Raw genomic sequence first — 18,389 nt, 5'->3', positions numbered from 1 at the left:
ATCCTCATTAAAGCGGCACAACATCTTCTGGGTGTAGTTCGATTGATGTACTAGGATTCCATCCGAGCAAGGCTTTATCTCGAGACCGAGACAGTATTGAGTCTTACATAGATCTTTCATCTCAAATTCCGACTTCAGGTGCGCGACAATTCTCGCGAGCTCTTCAGGAGTTTCGATAAGATTCATGTCATCGACATATACTGCAACAATCACAAATCCAAAATGTGACTTCTTAATGAACACGCAAGGGCATAGTTCGTTGTTCACATATCCCTAACTAGTCAAATACTCACTTAGACGGTTATACCATATTCTTCCAGATTGTTTCAAACTATAAAGTGAACGCCTCAGCTTAATTAAGAGCGTGTTTCGAGGTTTGGAAATATTTGAACCAGTCAATGTAAGTCATTCAGGAACTTTCATGTAAATTTCCGTATCAAGATCCCCATAGAGATACGCGGTTACTACATCCATCAACTGCATAGCCAGTTTTTCAGAAACTACCAAACTGATAAGGTAGCGAAAAGTAATCACATCCATAATAGGTGAATAAGTTTCGTCATAGTCAATCCAGGGGCATTGTGAGAAGCCTTGTGCAACAAGATGAGCTTTGTAACGCATAATTTCATTCTTCTCATTATGCTTCCGAACAAAAACCCACTTGTAGCCAACGGGCTTCACATTTGGAGGAGTAAAAGCTACATGTCCAAACACCTTACGTTTTGCAAATGAATCGAGTTCGACTTGGATTGCTTGTTTCCAATTTGACCAATCAGTTCTGCATCGACATTCATCAACGGAACGAGATTCAATGTCATCACTCAGCATGATCTCAGTAGATATTACAAATGCTAATGCATCGTCGACAATCATCTCATTTCTACGCCGCACATCATCTAAGCTAGCATGATAGACCGAAATCTCATGATTCTCGGGAAGAGGATTCATTTCTTCAAGGATGCTTCCATAATCTAGAATTTCCTCATGAGTTGGGTAGAATGAGTAAGCGATAGTCGGATTCACGGTAGGCTCTTCAAGACCTTGTGCCATGGTTTTCCTCTTCCAGGGGTGTGAATCATTTGAACCAAGGGGTCTGCCATACTTTTGTGTAAGGGTAGATGATTGGCTAGCCGCTAATATACGTGGATCACCAAGATTGGCGTCCCGGGCATCTAGGAGGCCAATTTGTCGTACATTTGGTACATTCATCTTTGCGGGCATATTCGCAGCTGAAATATGTGATTTTGTCACGTGCACGAGATCGGTGAAAGCATCCGGCATACTCTGAGCTATGCTCTGGAGATCTAATATACGATGCACTTCAGGTTCAGACTGAGCAGTGCAGGGATCTAAATGAGACAAAGTGGGAGTCGTCCACGATAATTCACATCATTCTTCAGGAACGATGACGTTCTTATCTCCCCCTAACGATGGGAAGACTGTTTCATAGAAGTGACAATCTGTGAAACAAGCGATAAATAAATCGTCTGTCAAAGGTTCTAAATAACGAATAATCAAAGGAGAATCATATCCGACATAAATTCTCATCCTTCGCTAAGGCCCTATTTTTGTACGTAAGGGCGGCGAGATCAGCACATATACTGCACAACCAAATACGTACAAATGTAATATGTCGGGTTCGTATCCAGTAACCAACTGAAGGGCACTAAATGGTTGTGTCACAACGGGCCTTAGGCGGACCAACTTTGCTACGTGCAATATTGCATAGCCCCAAGCAGTAATCGAAAGCTTGGTACGTATGATCAACAATCGAGCAATCATTTGTAAGCGCTTAATGAAAGCCTCTGTCAGGCCGTTCTAGGTGTGAACATAGGGTACATGATGTTCAACTTCAACCCCAACTGACATGCAATAGTCATCAAAAGTTTTAAATGTGAATTCTCCAACATTATCCAATCAAATAGATTTGATCGAATAATCAAGGTGGTGAGCCCTGAGCTTGATAACATGAGCCAACAGTTTGGAGAATGCAGCTTTCCTTGTGAACAACAAGCACACGCGTGACTAACGTGTGGAAGCGTCAACCAAAACCATAAAGTTTCTAAATGGTCCACAGGGAGGGTGAATCTGTCCACAAATGTCCCCCCTGAATTCATTGTAGAAAAATGGGAGGATTCGAATCTTGTCATAAGAAGGCTTAGTAATAAGCTTTCCTATCGAACATGTTTGACATGCGATTCCTTGGATCGAACCTAAACTTTGAGTTAGTGGATGCCCATGTGAAGATTTGAGGATACGGCACATCGATATTCGTCCAGAATGTCCCAAACGATCATGCCAAAGTGTAATTTCGTGCGCGGTCCCAGTAGTAGGGCCGGTCACAGAGTGGCATTCAATGGGGTGTATGGTCGTAGTATACAAACCACTCGGGGTACACTTCATCTTCTCTAGAATACACTTCTGGCCATATTCATAGGAAGTTATGCACAGAAATTCAACTCTGTTTTCTATGTGGGTTTCAGCGTGGTAATTGTTATCTCTAATGTCCTTGAAACTCAACAACGTTCTTCCGGAACGTGGAGAATAAAGTGTCTCAGAAATGGTCAAGATTGTACCATTAGACAACATTATACGTGTATTACCGTATCCTTCTATCAGGTTGGATGGGCCTGAGAGGGTTGTCAGAGGTGCATTCTTAGGTATGAAGTTAGTGAAATAGATGTGTTCAAGCAAAACGGTGTGCATGGTTGCACTCTCTGCCAGACAACTAACTTTTCCACTAGTCATACCTAGAATGAAAAATTAATTTTGAATTGGTAATATGTATAAAAGTTTTGAAAACAAATATCAATTCAAAAACAAATCACCAACAAATAATCCAAATATAAAAGGAAATTTGTTCAAAAATGAACCAAAAATATGGAAGGGTTCGGCCACTAGGTAGAATTCAGCCCCAATTGTCTTATTTCAACTAAAAATAAGTCTATGTCTAAGAGTCTAATCTTTCATAGGAGTGGTATCCTCCTGAAAATCAAAAACCTTCATCTTTGTGGTCTCCAGTTCGTCAAATTGCATGAAGTTTGATTCAAACTTCTTACAACAAGAATGATATTCATCTACAACCTTCTTGAGAGCTCGGAAAACACGGCACCAATGGTCCTTTGAACCACAGCGATAGCACATGTCTGCATCCATGGTTTCAGGTACTTTGCCCTTATTCTTGAAGTTCGGGACCTTGGGGGCAAGGTTTGGATGCTTCTGGGCTTTGTTTCCTCCCTTAGATGGGCCTTGACTCTATTGACCTTGGTAGGATGGCTTCTGGCCGCCCCTACCACGCCTCTTTTGGCATTTTGGGCATTGGTTGGTGCTATAATGTGCTTCAAGCACAACAGTCGCCCTAGTAGGTTGAGCTTGATGATTCTTCATCAACAGCTGGTTCTGCTTTTCAGCAAGAAGTAAAACAGAGATCAAATCCAAGAACTTAATGAACTTCTAAACTTTATATTATTACTGCAGGACAATATTAGAAGCAGAGAAAGTCGAATAGGTCTTCTCCAAGAGATCATCTTCAGTCAAAGTTTCATTGCAAAACTTGAGAAGTGATTGGATTCGACAAACTTCATAATTATATTCATTCACAAACTTAAAGTCTTGGAAGCGCAAGTGCTACCAGTCGTGTCTTGCTTCAGGCAAGAATATGTCATTTTGGTGATCATAACGATCAGCCAAAGTGACCCATAATGCACGTGGATCCTCCTCAGCAAGATATTCAGTTTGCAGAGCATCATGAATATGTCTTCGGATGAAGATCATAGCAATGGCTTTTTCAGCTTCACCAATAGGCTCGTCCATTGCTTCTTCAATGGCAAGACGCAAGTTCTTTCCAATGAGGTAAAGCTTCACATCTTGGACCCACTTGAGGTAGTTCCTTCCAAAGACCTCTAAAGCGGTGAAGTCGAGTTTGTTCAAATTCGACATGTTCCTATCACAAAATAGATGGACAGGATGTGGTTAGTGTAATGGAGAAAAAATCAATCCATTCACATAGGAGTAGAACATACAGGTTCTAATAGACATGATTTGGTTAAATCTTGCATGAAAAACTTCGGGTTTTCATGGGTGATGTTTTTAAATGAAAAACTTTAGGTTTTGAAACAAGGCATGTATGTAAGAAACTTCAGGTTTCAAAATAATTATGAACTTCAAGTTCATATATTCCTGCAAGCAAACACAAATATATATGCAAACAAATATGCAACAAGAATATGCAAAAATATAAAATTTACGTTTACAATTAAAATTGAATTTTAATTATTTGGACTTCAGGCCAAATTAAAGTGTGGATGAAAAAAAATAAAACCCATTGGGCCTAAAATAATTAGGCGAATAAAACTCGGGGCCCAAAAGAAAAAAAAATAAGCTCACGGGTGGCTTAAAAAAAAAAATTGGTCCGTGCTACCTAGGCCCAAAAATTGGGCTAGTGGTCTCGAGTGTTGCCTGTAGGCCTACGGGGAGAGGTGCAAACGGTATAGGCCGCTGCAGGCGAGCCAAAAAAAAAAAAAAAAAAAAAAAAAATCTTTATGCGGACCGAGAGATGGAGCCCAATAGGGCTCGGGTCATACATCCTGGCCATGCTGGGTGTGCACTATTAGGGAAAAACGCCGGGTTTGGTCGATGGCGCCACGTTAGGCGGTTGGCGTTGGGATAATGATGCTTGGGACGAGTCCATGGGTCGTCAAAGACCTCAAATATGAACGGAGATTTGAAAAAAAAAAATCTCAACATTTGTTGTACAACCCTAGAATTTCGAATTAGGTTTTTCAACAAAAAACTGATGAGATTCAATTGATGTCGATGACGAGCTTCAGGCCATCAAACATGGTGACTCAAGGTGTGAGGATGGGCTGCAGGCCATCCTGCGATGGTGGAGACGTCGTGGTGGGCGTCGGGGTGTGTTTGATTTCAACCTGGAGCCTATGGCTCCAGCTTTGGGGACTTGATGCAAGCTGCAAGCCTGGTGAGGGAATGGGCTGGGCCATCGCAGGCTGCTGGCCTGGTGGCTTGCAGCCTTGCATGGTGTAAGTGCATAGGTTCGAAGAACCCTAGGTTTCCTGATTCCAATTTTTTTTTCTTTTTTTTGTTTTCAATCCAATCATATGCATATAAATAATTTAATGTAATTCATGTATAATTTAATTGATGCATATATATATATATATATATATATATATTTGATGCAATTCATAACCAATATCAAATTCACATAATTCAATAATTATGATTATGAGGCATACACAATTCATGTAGAATCTAAAATTCGTAAAACGTAAAGTTGGGTCATGCATTATGGTAAATGTTCATGCTTAGGGCTGCAAAAATATCGAGATAAAAACCGTTGTTTTGAAAGAACCTGATTGTGTGATGATATGGATGAATTAGTTTGATGCAGAAAAATTCTTCAACGTTAGATTCCTAAGCGCAGCGGTAGAAGCGTACTGATAACTTGTGTGGTCTATTTTGTCTGACAAGGAGAGAAGGGGCCGGCGGCAAGGAGAAGAGAAAGAGATGTGTTTGTAGAATTGTAGGGAATGTGTGTGTTGTTATCCCTCATACCTTGTGCCTTTATTTATAGTAGTAGAAGAGAGAAGATATTCCTTCTTCCCCAAGGAATACAAGATACAATAGGAAAGGATAACTAGAATCAAATCTAATCTAAGATTTACACAATCATACTTAAACTAAGAATGTTTACAACATTAAATAATTTAAATATATATTTCGGTTTGTGACCGATCCCTTTGTGTTCGGGTCGGTTTTTGTATTTCGATTTGGTTTTTTATTTGGTTCAATTTTTTTCGAGTTAAGTTTGATCTCCCATTCGAATTTTTTTTTATTTTTGGATAATGCTAAGGAGACCAAATTTTTTAAACAAAATGATGTGGTTGTTAATGATTATATTCTTACTTAAACGTTGATTAACGTGTTGATTTTTCAATTTTGGTGTCTCTAACATTATCCTTGTTTTATATGAAGAGCAGGACGGTTAAATGACGTGGAATAAGTTGGTGTGTATAAGGGTAATTTCATTGTTTTGTCAAAAGCGTAACCCTAAAAGGTAAATCTCCACACTCGTGCAATCTCTCTGAGACTCTCTCGCACAGACGAAGCCATGATCCGGGTACCCAGAGACGACGCCAAGCGCGGAGGCGGAGGCAGAGGCAGAGGAAGGGCTAATTGGCACGCGCGATTAGATTCCGGGCGGGGGAAGAATCCAGCCCAACCGGCGGAGCTCCGAGGTGAGATCCGGATTTGTCTTGGTGTATATATATGCGTTTGGTTTCTGTTTTAGGGTTTGTAAATTCTGCATATTAACCAAAAACGTTGCAGCTTAATTGCTGTTAAACCCAAAATACAAGGGTGCCCTGCTCCCTTAATTTGACCTGTTAATTAGCTGAGTAAATATATCTAGTATTAATTAATTTATGTGCAACAAACAGATGAGAAGAAAGAAACAAAAGCTGTCGAAAGCTCTATGATCAAACTCCAACTTGGTGATGATACTCCTACTTCAAAGAAGAAACGTTGCCGTGAGTCAAAGAAGAAACGTTACCGTGAGTCTAAGAACTGCCATTCTCAGAATCAGCATTGTGCAGTTTGCCTTAAGGACGGCCACCTCCAACATCTGTGTCCCTACCGGAAACGTGTCCCGTTGGGCGTAACTGAAGTTGGAAAGGGCTATATACTAATTTGTAGGACTTGTGGTTTAGTGGGTAACGTCTGCGGTCATGGCCGCTCTTATGCTCGTTTCTATAGGCGTGCTGCGGCTCTGCCACATCAGTACCCAACCGACGAGGAAGTGGAGCAATTCATGGCAAGACAGAGAGAAATGGCTGAAATGTCCAGGGCACGAGTGGAGAGAGGTGAACCATCCTTATGGGATGATACCGATTCCAATTCCCCTTCTGATATCTCTTCCGATTCCTCTTCTGATTCCTCTTCCGAGATATAATCGTAATGAAGCTTAGGATTGGAACATGCGGTGGCTGCAGCTGTTGGATTGCCTTTTCTGTTCATTCATGGCGGATAGATACTACTTTGTTGATTGTTTTCTCGTGTTTAATTACGTTCTTGGAATAGCTAGTTGCTCATGTTGGTCGGATTTCCTTTGGTTGTAGGCTTGTACTGCTTGTCTTGGAATAACTATGAAACGAATCAACCGCTATCAAATACTAATCTCACCAGAATTGTTCAGTTAGTTTTTCGTACGTACTATTATTATAGCTAGATTAGCAGTCATGTTCTCGTAGACCTCGGGTTTACAGAAATCATGGCCACCCACCATTTCATCTTAATCCAACGGCAGTAAGGCCAAGTACTGATGGCACAGTACATTCTTTCTTCCAAAATTTTGAGCCTGCTAGGGTGACTCGAATAGGAGAAACCCTCCAAGTCTGAGAGTACCACAAAATTAGCATCAGGTTTTTCCAGCTTCCGTTTTAACGTCACTCTGCCACAGAAAGTAGCTAGTGAATGGAGCTGAAGCGCACAAGGAACGTGTCCTAGCAGCAAAATAGAAGGCCAACCCTATATCCTAGAAGAGGCGGGACTTGCATTGGAAGCAACTGTGGCAGCTATGGAGAAGGAAACAGCAAATTTTAAGCCTCAAGAGGCAACAATTTTGGCAGCTGACGAAGCAGTTGAGATGTTTTCTTAGATTAAGCTGCAACCATCCGTAAATGCAGATTTCGCATACAACAATGCTCAGTTCATATCTTAGCTGCTGTTATATTTATGATTTCTCTTGCTTTTCTCTAATTTTTAGTTAACCTAGCTTGTTTCAACAAGATTTAGAACGGCCTTCTATTTGTTTTAATTTGTTTAAATTTTCGTGAAAGCTAGTTTCTAGCTGGCCACCTCTTTAGCATATATATATAGTCATTTGTATATGTATATATATATGTACATCTATATATATATGTGTGTGTGTTGTTACGATTCGCTAACTTTTCTTCTGGAGACAAACGACTGAGACTCGTCTAGATTTTTTGGGGGCATGTAAATTTTGCTAATTTAGGAATAACAAGTAGGTGGAAGTTACAACTGAATGCTCCAATGCAACAAAGGAGTCTTTGGAGAGGCACAAAGACAAGATGGTTAGGGAATTTGGTTATACTATCGTTCCCTCCACACATTCTTATCTCCCTAGCTCTAGAATATTTAAGAGAGAGAGAGAGAGAGAGAGAGAGAGAGAGTTGATGAGAATATAGCACAGCTTCAGTGCCAAGGCGTTGCCAAGGAGAGCGTACGACGGTGGTTCTCCGTCTGGGATTTGTTTCATTCAGAGTCGGAGACATTTCTACGTACGCATGCAGGTTAGAGTTTGATGGAGAGTTGAATTAATTCACGGAAGGTGAGAAATGGGAAGAGGTCAAACACAAAAGAAGGCGGGGGAGTTGGTGGCTGTGGCAATAGACAATGACAAGGGCAGCCAACATGCTCTCAAATGGACTATTGATAGTCTTGTCACCAGAGGTCAAGCTCTCACGCTGCTGCATGTTAGACAAAGAACCGCAATTCCCATGCAAAGTACACTCTCTCTCTCTCTCTCTCTCTCTCTCTCTCTCTCTGTATATGTGTGTGTGTGTGTGTGTGTGTAAATGCATGAATGCATAAGATGATGATTTTTTTTTGAGAAGAAACTATAACAGTTTATTAAAAAAGAAAAGTGAAATACACAGAAGTGGATAAGAAATCAACCAAGAACAAAACAAGAAAATCTCTCAAGAGGATCTGATTACAAGTAGGAAAACCTCAACCAAAATCACTTTACAACTGCTAACATATCCCACAGTATGTGAGAAAGAGAGTAATTCTTAAAATCATTCGAAACTGAAGCCCAGAGGGCTACCCAATATCTTACTCTTCCCCATAGATCTGCTACCCCCACACCAGTATAATCCTCAAAAATTCTTTTGTTACGCTCCAACCAAATGTTCCAAAAAACTGCCAACACCAGACAACCCCACAAAGCTTTAGCTTTCCTCCCAATTCCTAGAGCCTCAAAATTGGTGCTTAGAAGCTCGAAACAACCCTTTGGAATGACCCAACTAACTCTAACCTCCTGAAACAATTTCCACCACAGTTGAATCGTGTAAGAACAATGAAGAAAAATGTAGTTAACACTCTCCTCCTTAGCTTTTCACAAATTGCACCAATGGGGAGAAAAGCAAATAAAAGGACTTCTCCTTTGAATTTGATCACAAGTGTTGAGCTTCCCAATAGCCACTAGCCACACAAGAACTTTGACCTTCGGAGGAACTTTTGATTTCCAAATCTGAGAAGAGGGTGGAAAATGTTGCACAATCCCATTGTTGCTCAAGAAAGAGCGATAGGATTTGCAAGTGAACAATCCTGATAATTCGAGTTTCCACCTTCTGTCATCCGCTCTTGATTGAGACAAGCGAACATTTTCCACTTTCTGTAATAATCTAGCCGCCTCTTCTATCTCCACCTCGTTCAAATTTCTCCTGAAATCAAAATTCCAGCTCAAAGAATTGATAGAAAGATCCACAAAACTTGCGATGTTCTGGTTGTGCATTCTCGATAGCAAGAATAATCTAGGATATTGTTCTTTCAATCGTCCCCCTTCCAACCAACCATCCTCCCAACACCTCACCCTCTCCCCGTTGCCCACCTCAAACTTGCAACATTGTGCATAAGATGATGATGATGATCGTAATTTACTAATGTATGTCACCAGCCACAGAGGAGGATGAAAAGGCTCAAGCCAAAGAGTTGTTTCTACCATTCCGCTGCTTTTGCACGAAAAAACTTGTGAGTAATGCTTCTTCCCTTCATAAAAGTGATCCTGTATTGCCTATCCCGCTCCATGAACAGTTGAGTGGAATCCCTCGTTTCACAGCGTGATTTGTAGTTGTACTGCTGATTTGATTTTTGCAACAGCTAAAATGCAATGAAGTCATAATCGAGGATAAAAACATAGCAAAAGCACTGGTAAACTATGTTGTCAATAATTCAATTGACATTTTGGTACTTGGTGCCCCGTCAAGAAGCGGCCTTCTCAGGTACTGATTTCTTCTCCAAGTTATATCATCAGAAAAATAGTATCAAAGAGAACAAGCATCAATCGTAAAATGTATAAATCATTCATTTATTTGAATGGAACTATAATTGTAGGTAGTTAAGTATTACATCTTTAGAATCCAATGAACTGAGAAAGCTTTCATAGATCTGACTCAACTAATACCAGCTCACATATGCCGAAAATTTGATGGTCTGAGAAATCATTTATTCAAGATCTGGTTCCGCACGTTGTAGTCTTACCTCAGTTTTTGCTTGTCGGAAGCCATCAATTACGCATGCATCATAATTATATCGATCTCGTCACAGATTCAAGACAACAGACGTTCCAAACACTGTCTCAAAAGAGGCACCTAGTTTCTGCACTGTGTATGTCATTGGCAAGGGAAAGATATCATATATGCGAGCTGCTACCACTTCACTGTCCCAGAAAGCTTACTTGCCTAATCAAAAACAGCACCAAACAAACAAAGCTTCTGACACAAATGATACGCAATTCAGCCACAACCAGCAACCCAGAGGTTGGCCAGATTCGGTTTTTTCATTTTTTAAGGTCGAAAGTTCAGATTATGTTCTAGCATCTGTTATTTCCCACCTCACGTCTGGTTTTTTTGTCATTACTCAATCAAGTTTCTTTTACCAATACAGCATGGGAGAGGACGCAGTATCCACCACAAAGCCAGCAAGATGAAATTCAAATCAAGTAAGCTCTGGTACATTTATTGTCTGGGGAACAAAAGGCATAGACAATGATGCTTTAAACAATTAACTATGGAAGAGGTGTAGATACCGATTAGTTAATTCAGCTCCTTATATTGGTTGTACCTAGTAAGTATGTACGTACCTCCATTTAAGCAGTATTAAAATGATTAGCTTATAGGTAAGTGGCCTTTCACTAAGAAATTTTTGCCGATGCTTTCATTCAACCGCTATCTGCATTTCCAGGCAAAGCACACCTGAGCATTCCCTAGATGAAGTTTCATTTAACATGTTAGAAGGCTTCCAAATGAATAGCCTGGATATTTATGTAGAACAACTATATTACTGAAATAGAGCACGTGAATACTCAACTGAGGAGAGGACTAACCTAATAAATATGATGCAGGTCACCATTCACAAGAGGAGGAGCTTCAGCTAACAAATCATATGAGCTCTCGTCAGATACTGACATATCATTTGTGAGTAGTGGAAGGCCGAGTGTGGATCACATGTTTCCTTCTTTCTACGATGATCTGGACTTAGGACCTCGGCTTTCAATCAGCCCAGAGATTGATAGCAGAAGCTCTACATCATCTTACTCGTCCGGGATGAACAACAGGAGCTCTACCTCATCTTACTCTGGACATAAGTTCATTGACATGAGCTCTTCACCATACGACTTCTCATCATCCTCAATTGAAAGTGGAAGCTCATGTTCGCAACTGAATTTTGTAAGACAATTTTTCTGCATGGTAAACTTGAAGCACAACCAAGCTACAAGCTTTGAAGCATGCCTCCAACTACAAACTTGACTGCGGAAACTAATATACCACAAATGATTATCCGAGGCAGTTCTGGTGCCCCAATATCATTCCTTCAATAATTGATACCTAAATTTACCAAAAAAATGCTGTTAGTTTTGAGTGGTTTTAGTTCCACAATCCAAAAGAAGCTCTATTTTTATAAAGCATACATGCAGGTATAGTTCAGAGTATTAACACGTAATTTTCTTGAAAATAATAGGATGAAATGGAAGCTGAGATGAGGAGGCTCAGGCTAGAGCTCAAGCAAACAATGGACATGTACAGTACAGCCTGCAAGGAGGCACTCACAGCAAAACAGAAGGTATTGATGCAAAACCTTTTCTTTGATGAAATATAAATCTTGGGTTTAGAACAACTATTTAAGCATAAATTCTAATAATATATCATCGCAGGCAACCGAACTCCACCGGTGGAAATTGGAAGAGGAACAGAGATTAGAACAGGTACGACTAGCTGAGGAAGCTGCATTGGCACTTGCAGAGAATGAGAAATTGAAATGTATGGCAGCCATGGAGGCTGCAGAAGCAGCTCAAAGGATCGCAGTAATGGAAGCACAGAAAAGGAGGAATGCAGAAATGAAAGCCTTTAAAGAAGCTGAGGAGAAGAAGGCAATAGAAGCAAAAACATATGATTTCATGTTCAGGAAATACACAATTGAGGAGATTGAAGCGGCAACAAATAATTTTTCAAGCGTTCACAAGATTGGGGAAGGAGGCTATGGGCCAGTATACAGAGGTGAACTAGACCACACACCAGTGGCAATAAAAGTTCTACGTCCGGATGCAGCTCAAGGACAATCACAGTTCCAGCAAGAGGTTAGCGACACTGCCAATAGGAAACCATAACTATCTTATAAATTACATTAGCACATAAATGAAATAACCAAGGAAAAGGACTATTATTAGGCACTTCACATCTTGAATTTGATCATGAAGGAATTGAAGATTGAACTTTCACTTTGTTTCCAAAACTGGTAACATGTTGTTCGAAAACAGCAGCAGCCACATCAATACTAAAGAGGAACACGAGCATAAGAAATTGCTCATGCATCAAACAAAGATTTTAATCAATATATTCATCAAGTGATATTCATGCATCCAAAAAAAGTTTATACTTTACACCAATCTGCCAATCCTCTCAAGTCCGGATAGTTCAAATAGAAATGCTAGGATTATTGATTTTTCTTACTCTTAGAGCTAGTGTGCTTCTATATTTATAAGCCATTTTATTGGTTGTGTAATATATATCGGGAAACTCTTAATTATCCAGGTTCCCGTATTGTGTTGTATCCGCCATCCAAACATGGTTCTCCTTCTGGGAGCATGTGCCGAGTATGGTTGCCTAGTCTATGAATACATGGCTAATGGAAGCTTAGAAGACCGTCTCCTACAGCGAGGTAACACCCCAGTTATTCCTTGGCAGCTAAGGTTCCAAATAGCTGCAGAAATTGGCACTGGACTTTTGTTCCTTCATCAGACCAAGCCAGAACCCATTGTACACCGTGACCTGAAACCGGCAAACATTTTGCTAGACCATAACTACGTGAGCAAGATTAGTGATGTAGGTTTGGCCAGGCTTGTCCCTCCATCGGTAGCAGATTCTGTCACTCAATATCATATGACATCAACAGCTGGGACACTTTGTTACATAGACCCAGAGTACCAACAAACTGGGATGCTTGGAGTAAAATCTGATATCTACTCGCTTGGCATCATGTTTCTACAACTAGTAACGGCCAAGCCACCAATGGGTTTGACTCATCACGTTCAGAGGGCTATTGAGAAAGGGACTTTTGCTGAGATGCTTGACCCTGCTGTTCCTGACTGGCCAGTTGAGGAAGCTCTAAAATTTGCCAAGCTAGCTTTACAATGTGCTGAACTGCGACGAAAAGATAGACCAGATCTTGGTAAAGTTGTGCTACCTGAGCTTAACAGATTAAGAGCACTAGCCAACGATAGGACAAACAGTGTCTTCCTTGGTGGTGGTGGAGAATGTTCACCAAGACAAAGCTCGACTCCCACAATACAAGTGAGTTGCACAACATGGTCCTGCCATTGCTCTTGCCTCTTATATAGCATGCTAAAATATTCATGCTAGAATTCTGTTTAATCATATATTTCATACAATGTACAGCTAATATAACCTGTGAATGCTTCACAATTGTTGGTTCTCTTTTACTTTTGCATATATAATCAACACTAACTTATTTGTTAATTTTTTGGTCTTTTCTTTTTTCAGGATGTAATCAGTGATGGCAATCTATCACAGCCTGGTTATGAAAGTTCAAGGAGTCGCTCAAGCACATCATCTTATCCTGAAAGAAAAACCTTTTTGGACTAGAAATGTTTAAAAAGTGTAGCAAAATTGAATTCTTCTCGTAATATTGCTCAGCCCGCCTCCCTGTAACCTTTGCAAGTCCATCTCTGTTTTCTCTAATAATTTCAGGTAGGGACTGCAAAAGAGTTGCTTAAGTCTGCGTAGTTGTGTAAACTGGGAAATCCCGAATGTATGTTTAGAAAACCCATATGATACTGTGTGATGCGCTTGTGGGGCTTGTTTTCACTTGTCTTTGAGGTTTTCTTTCTGTCTACATATGTTGTACTGTTTTGCTGTCTATTGAAGATTTATCATTAAACTCCCTTTTTCTTAAAAACATAAAATCTCCTCTGGCAAAGGCATTCCGCACTCGAGAGTCGAGACATAAATGCTGATAGCACTTTTCTAAATACATAAGTGGCATTCTTTGGAAGGACATGCGGTTAAATTTTTTGCAAGGTTCATACTTACAGTATCATGCTCTGAGACCACATAGGATTTGCTGGGCTACCACTATTCTCAAAAGCTTAAACTATTACGGTCACATATATTTATAACAACCAGGAGCTTTCTCTTTCATTACGAAGGGACAAAGTACAGATGTATTCATAGTTCATACCCTTAGCTGTTCTATACCTTGCAGCACAAGAATTCAAGTAGCTGGTCGGGATAGCAGCATTGCCAACTAATTAGTACAAGACTCCCCAGCAGGATATTATGCTCACATATATTAATGTAGAGTTGATGTTTAAATAGTCTTAAGGCTCCACAACAAAAGGATGTTTTTGCCAGAAGTTATACTGAGGAAATTATTTATATGTACGTATCATCAACCTCCCAACAATTTAGGCCTTCTTGTGAAAGTAGAAAAGCTAACAGTTTCATCTGTTAATTTAAGAAGGTACTTTTCAAGCCAATGAAACTATAAAGAAAAAATCAATTTGTGATATGAAGGTTTCATAGCAGGTTTATGAAGCATAGAAGGGAAACTGCAGTAAACAGAAAACGAAACAGACTTGAGAGGAATTAGTTTTGACTGCAGATCAGTTTCAGCATGTGGGATTCAGAAGGAACAGTAGTTGGACTGCTCTTACCTTTATTTCACACTCCTTGGAGTTTTCTTTGAATCTGAATGAATGTAGCATTTTCATTTTAGCTTTTGATAAGTTCATAACATTGGCAAGTCATCCATCAGCAATATCCAACTTCATCTCAGCCTGAACACGGAGATCCAACACAAGATCCATGAGACTAGGAATGCATTTTGCTTACCTAAAATGAACATAATAAGAAAGTTCAGATACGTACCCATTCCACAATGCAGGACGATGCACATCTGAGCTGCATTTTCACTTTGTTACATACATGCACTAATTGAACCAATAGAATGCAAACTGGAACTGATAGACATAGTATCATCAGCGACAATAATCCTTTCCTAACAGTCAGTCAAACATGCACAATATGCAGGTCGCTAGTCAGTAATTCCAAAAGATCTGATTCCTCCGGTATGTTTTTTTCAAATATACTGAAATTAACTTCCTATAAGTCCATTCCCTTTGCCTCTGGAACTCCAAAAATGCCTCTGAGCTTGCATGAAAGTCTCCTTTTCCCAAAACTTCAAACACAAATGGATCCGTTAATACCAATGGGGAATCATCCAAATTCATTTTATTGAGGGCAAAGTACAAATTCCGTCCTAGTCTTCTATCCAAGTATGCATCAACAACACAGCCGCAAGTCACAAGATCGGGAACAACTTTCTCATGTTTCATGTGTTCAAGGCTAAGATGGAGATCCCACAGTAGAGACATCTTTGAAAAGGCCAGAGCACGAATATTAAATGTAGTAAGATCGGGGTGGAAACCAGCTTCCACCATTCTCAAAAATTCTCTTTGTAAGCTTTTCATCTTAAAATTCGCAGCATAGGATAACAACAAAAGGTTCCACAGAAGATTTCCCAAGTTTCTTCTACCTAGACCTACATCCTTCAGGAACTCAGCTAATTCATAAAACTTGCTGCGCTTCAGATACGCAAATGACATTGCCCGGATTCCCTCTACCTCTATCAGAAACCTAGACCTTTTAAGGCGGCCATAAGCGGTCTCCATCTCAGTCAGGGAACCAAAAATGCTATAGTATCTGATAAAGGCATTTCCAGTGGCAGAGTCCACCGGGAAACCCATTGAAATCATTTCTTTCAATGCACCTTCCATCAATTCAAGCTGGCCTCCCTTCCCAAAACAAGAGATAGCTAGCGAGTAAACCTCCGGAAACAAACTCAAATACCTAGCCCTTATCTGGCCCAAAATTTCATTCACTTTTTCAAAACATCCCGCATTTCCATAAACATCAAATAACTGCGAAACAACCTGAATACTAGGCACAAAAGAAGAATATAACATTTCGTTCCACACTGCTTCCGCTTGAGGAAAAAGGCCATTGTTGGCATGGCATAGCATCAAAGCAGATAGAGTGGAGTTGCTGGGCAAAAGACCATCCGATTTCATTTCGAGTAAAAGCTCCTGAGCTACATGAGGCAACCTTTGTTCACTTAAACTCCGAATTATCCGCACGCAATCTACGTAAGTAGCTTGGCCATTAAAACACTCATCCCGCTTCCATTTCCGGATTATCTGTTGTAAGCACAACCCAAATAAAAGGATATCCTTGAAGAAATCTAAAGCAATATCGTAATCTTCAACTCATTTTACACAAAGCATGGGTAATTAAAGAGTTCAAGACACTAATCAAACACTAGATCAAGAAATTCATAAACCTGCTACGGGCATTTGTTGAATCAAAATTTGATTAAAAAATACAAGTCCCAATTCTACAAATACAGTAAAATGTTCATGAGAGAGAGAGAGGGAGACCGACCTTGCGTGCTAAGGCTCGATTTTGTGAATGGGATTGATGGCAGAAAATAGAAAGGCGTTTTGGGTTGAGAGAAGCTGAAACACGTAATGGGCTCAGAAGAACCGTGACCTCCATTTCCTGACACAGCTGAGTGTTGGAATGATAACACAAATTTGGACCCTCCGTTTAATGCATTTGGATATTAATACTACATTTGGAAATGTTCCATTGAAATGTTTTTTTCCCCGTAATTTTTAAATAAAGATTTAAACCTTAAATAGTTTCATGTATAACATTTGCATGCTGAAAATACTTTATTCAATATTGATTGACGCATAAACTTATATATTTACTATTCGTTAATTGTTTAGATATAAAATGAATGAGAGTTCGCACAAACACGAACAGGATCTTATCCGGATCCGTTCATCACTCATCTTATCAGGATTTTCCGGTCAGAAATTTTTTTTTTTTTTTTTATTTAGAATTTAATACAAACAGTACCTAACAAAAGCTGATCGCACGATACACGATAATCGGCTAAGTGAATTGATCCCCAAGATCCTCACAAAGTGGATCCGAAGAGGATCCTCATCCCATAAACACCAAGTAAACTATTAGGAGTAAGGGTGCAACTTAGGTTGTGTCAACCTGAATTCACCCATGTCCAACCTGATTTCAAACCTGATTGAGCCAATTAGAATGAAGTAAAAATCCACCCAAAACCGACCCAACCTCAACCCGATTATTTATTGGGTTGGGTTGGGTTGGGTTAATACTTTGCTTGTCTGTGTCAACCCAAACCCAACTCGATTTCTAGCCCGAATTGTTCATGCACGTATTACATGTCCCACTTCATATTATATGAGCTAGACACAAGTTTGGGGGAGCTATATTTGAAGTTTCTTGTTTGCTTTTCATTTGAAAATGAACGATAATGTTGCTTTTACATTTCTTTCGGTTACAACGTTGGTATTGTTTTGTCATTTAATTTCAACTTTGCATGGTTGAAACTTGAAAAATGCATCTCACACTTCATGTTTTTTTTTTTTTATGAATTTGTAACCAACCCAAACTCGAATTAAGAATGTTGGGTTAGGATTGGATTGACTATCTAACTGGCCCAACCCGTCCGAGTTGCATCCTAATTAAGAGTGTGCATTTTCTACCTAAACTAAAAGTTTTGTTTTCCAATTACCGCTTAGACTTCAATTTTGGTGCCAATGCGCAACCTTTGATGATTTCAGTTAAATTTTCTGTTAAAGCACCTTCTTCATGAATGTGGGGTCTAGTTTTAATTTTTTTAATCTATTAAAACTCAAACTAAATGAAAATTTCAAAAATAATGAAATAAAACGTTAAAAAGGAAGAAGAAAGACATGGGTTTACCATCTTTGACTTAGTGACGTTCCTCTACCCCTCACACCTCCACTTGTCTCATCTCAGATTCCAACTCGATCTCACAACTCAGAGCCTTCAGACCCCAACCCAATCTCGAACCTCTCGACTCATAATCCCATTTCTACGACCCCATACCACGCAACATAAATCAATCCATCCTCCTCCCGCTCCCACCCCCACCCTTGGCTCTGTTTCCGATACCTACCTCACCAACTCCATTCATCCATC

At 39.9% G+C, this 18,389-nt stretch overlaps 2 protein-coding genes across 3 annotated transcripts; one reads left to right on the top strand and one right to left on the bottom strand.

Annotated features, from left to right (window-relative positions):
- Nucleotides 1-6,038: 6,038 nt before the first annotated feature.
- On the top strand, nt 6,039-14,987 carry LOC137736070 (U-box domain-containing protein 35-like). The gene is made up of 10 exons (XM_068475408.1): nt 6,039-6,257; nt 6,459-8,547; nt 8,857-8,912; nt 9,925-10,046; nt 10,354-10,744; nt 11,163-11,492; nt 11,785-11,886; nt 11,978-12,400; nt 12,855-13,613; nt 13,824-14,987. The coding sequence occupies exons 2-10, from the start codon at nt 8,379-8,381 to the stop codon at nt 13,923-13,925; spliced, it is 2,454 nt and encodes an 817-aa protein (XP_068331509.1). The 5' UTR covers nt 6,039-6,257; nt 6,459-8,378; the 3' UTR covers nt 13,926-14,987.
- Nucleotides 11,350-18,313, bottom strand: LOC137736657 (pentatricopeptide repeat-containing protein At3g42630). 2 transcript variants are annotated; one of them, XM_068475892.1, is made up of 5 exons: nt 18,150-18,313; nt 16,782-16,898; nt 15,210-16,537; nt 14,996-15,118; nt 11,350-11,651 (listed from the first exon to the last, which is right to left on the bottom strand). In XM_068475892.1, the coding sequence occupies exons 1-3, from the start codon at nt 18,150-18,152 to the stop codon at nt 15,380-15,382; spliced, it is 1,278 nt and encodes a 425-aa protein (XP_068331993.1). In that variant the 5' UTR covers nt 18,153-18,313; the 3' UTR covers nt 11,350-11,651; nt 14,996-15,118; nt 15,210-15,379. The 2 variants fall into 2 exon arrangements, with proteins under 2 accessions (XP_068331993.1, XP_068331994.1); XM_068475893.1 differs by lacking the exon at nt 18,150-18,313 and having other exon boundaries at nt 16,782-17,425.
- Between the last annotated feature and the right edge of the window lie 76 nt (nt 18,314-18,389).

This window comes from Pyrus communis, chromosome 6, assembly GCF_963583255.1.
Source record: "Pyrus communis chromosome 6, drPyrComm1.1, whole genome shotgun sequence".
In the NCBI taxonomy this organism is placed as follows: Eukaryota; Viridiplantae; Streptophyta; class Magnoliopsida; order Rosales; family Rosaceae; genus Pyrus; species Pyrus communis.
Note: the sequence above shows the minus strand (reverse complement) of the source record. Positions and strands in the feature narration are given on the sequence as shown.

Coding starts and splice junctions, on each gene's coding strand:
- LOC137736657 (XM_068475892.1), bottom strand. Junction 16,538..16,781: donor ATCGAGCCTTAGCACGCAAG/GTCGGTCTCCCT, acceptor TGCTTACAACAG/ATAATCCGGAAATGGAAGCG.
- LOC137736070 (XM_068475408.1), top strand. CDS start 8,379: ATGGGAAGAGGTCAAACACAAAAGAAGGCGGGGGAGTTGGTGGCTGTG. Junction 10,047..10,353: donor TCAAGAAGCGGCCTTCTCAG/GTACTGATTTCT, acceptor TGCATCATAATT/ATATCGATCTCGTCACAGAT. Junction 12,401..12,854: donor AATCACAGTTCCAGCAAGAG/GTTAGCGACACT, acceptor TTAATTATCCAG/GTTCCCGTATTGTGTTGTAT.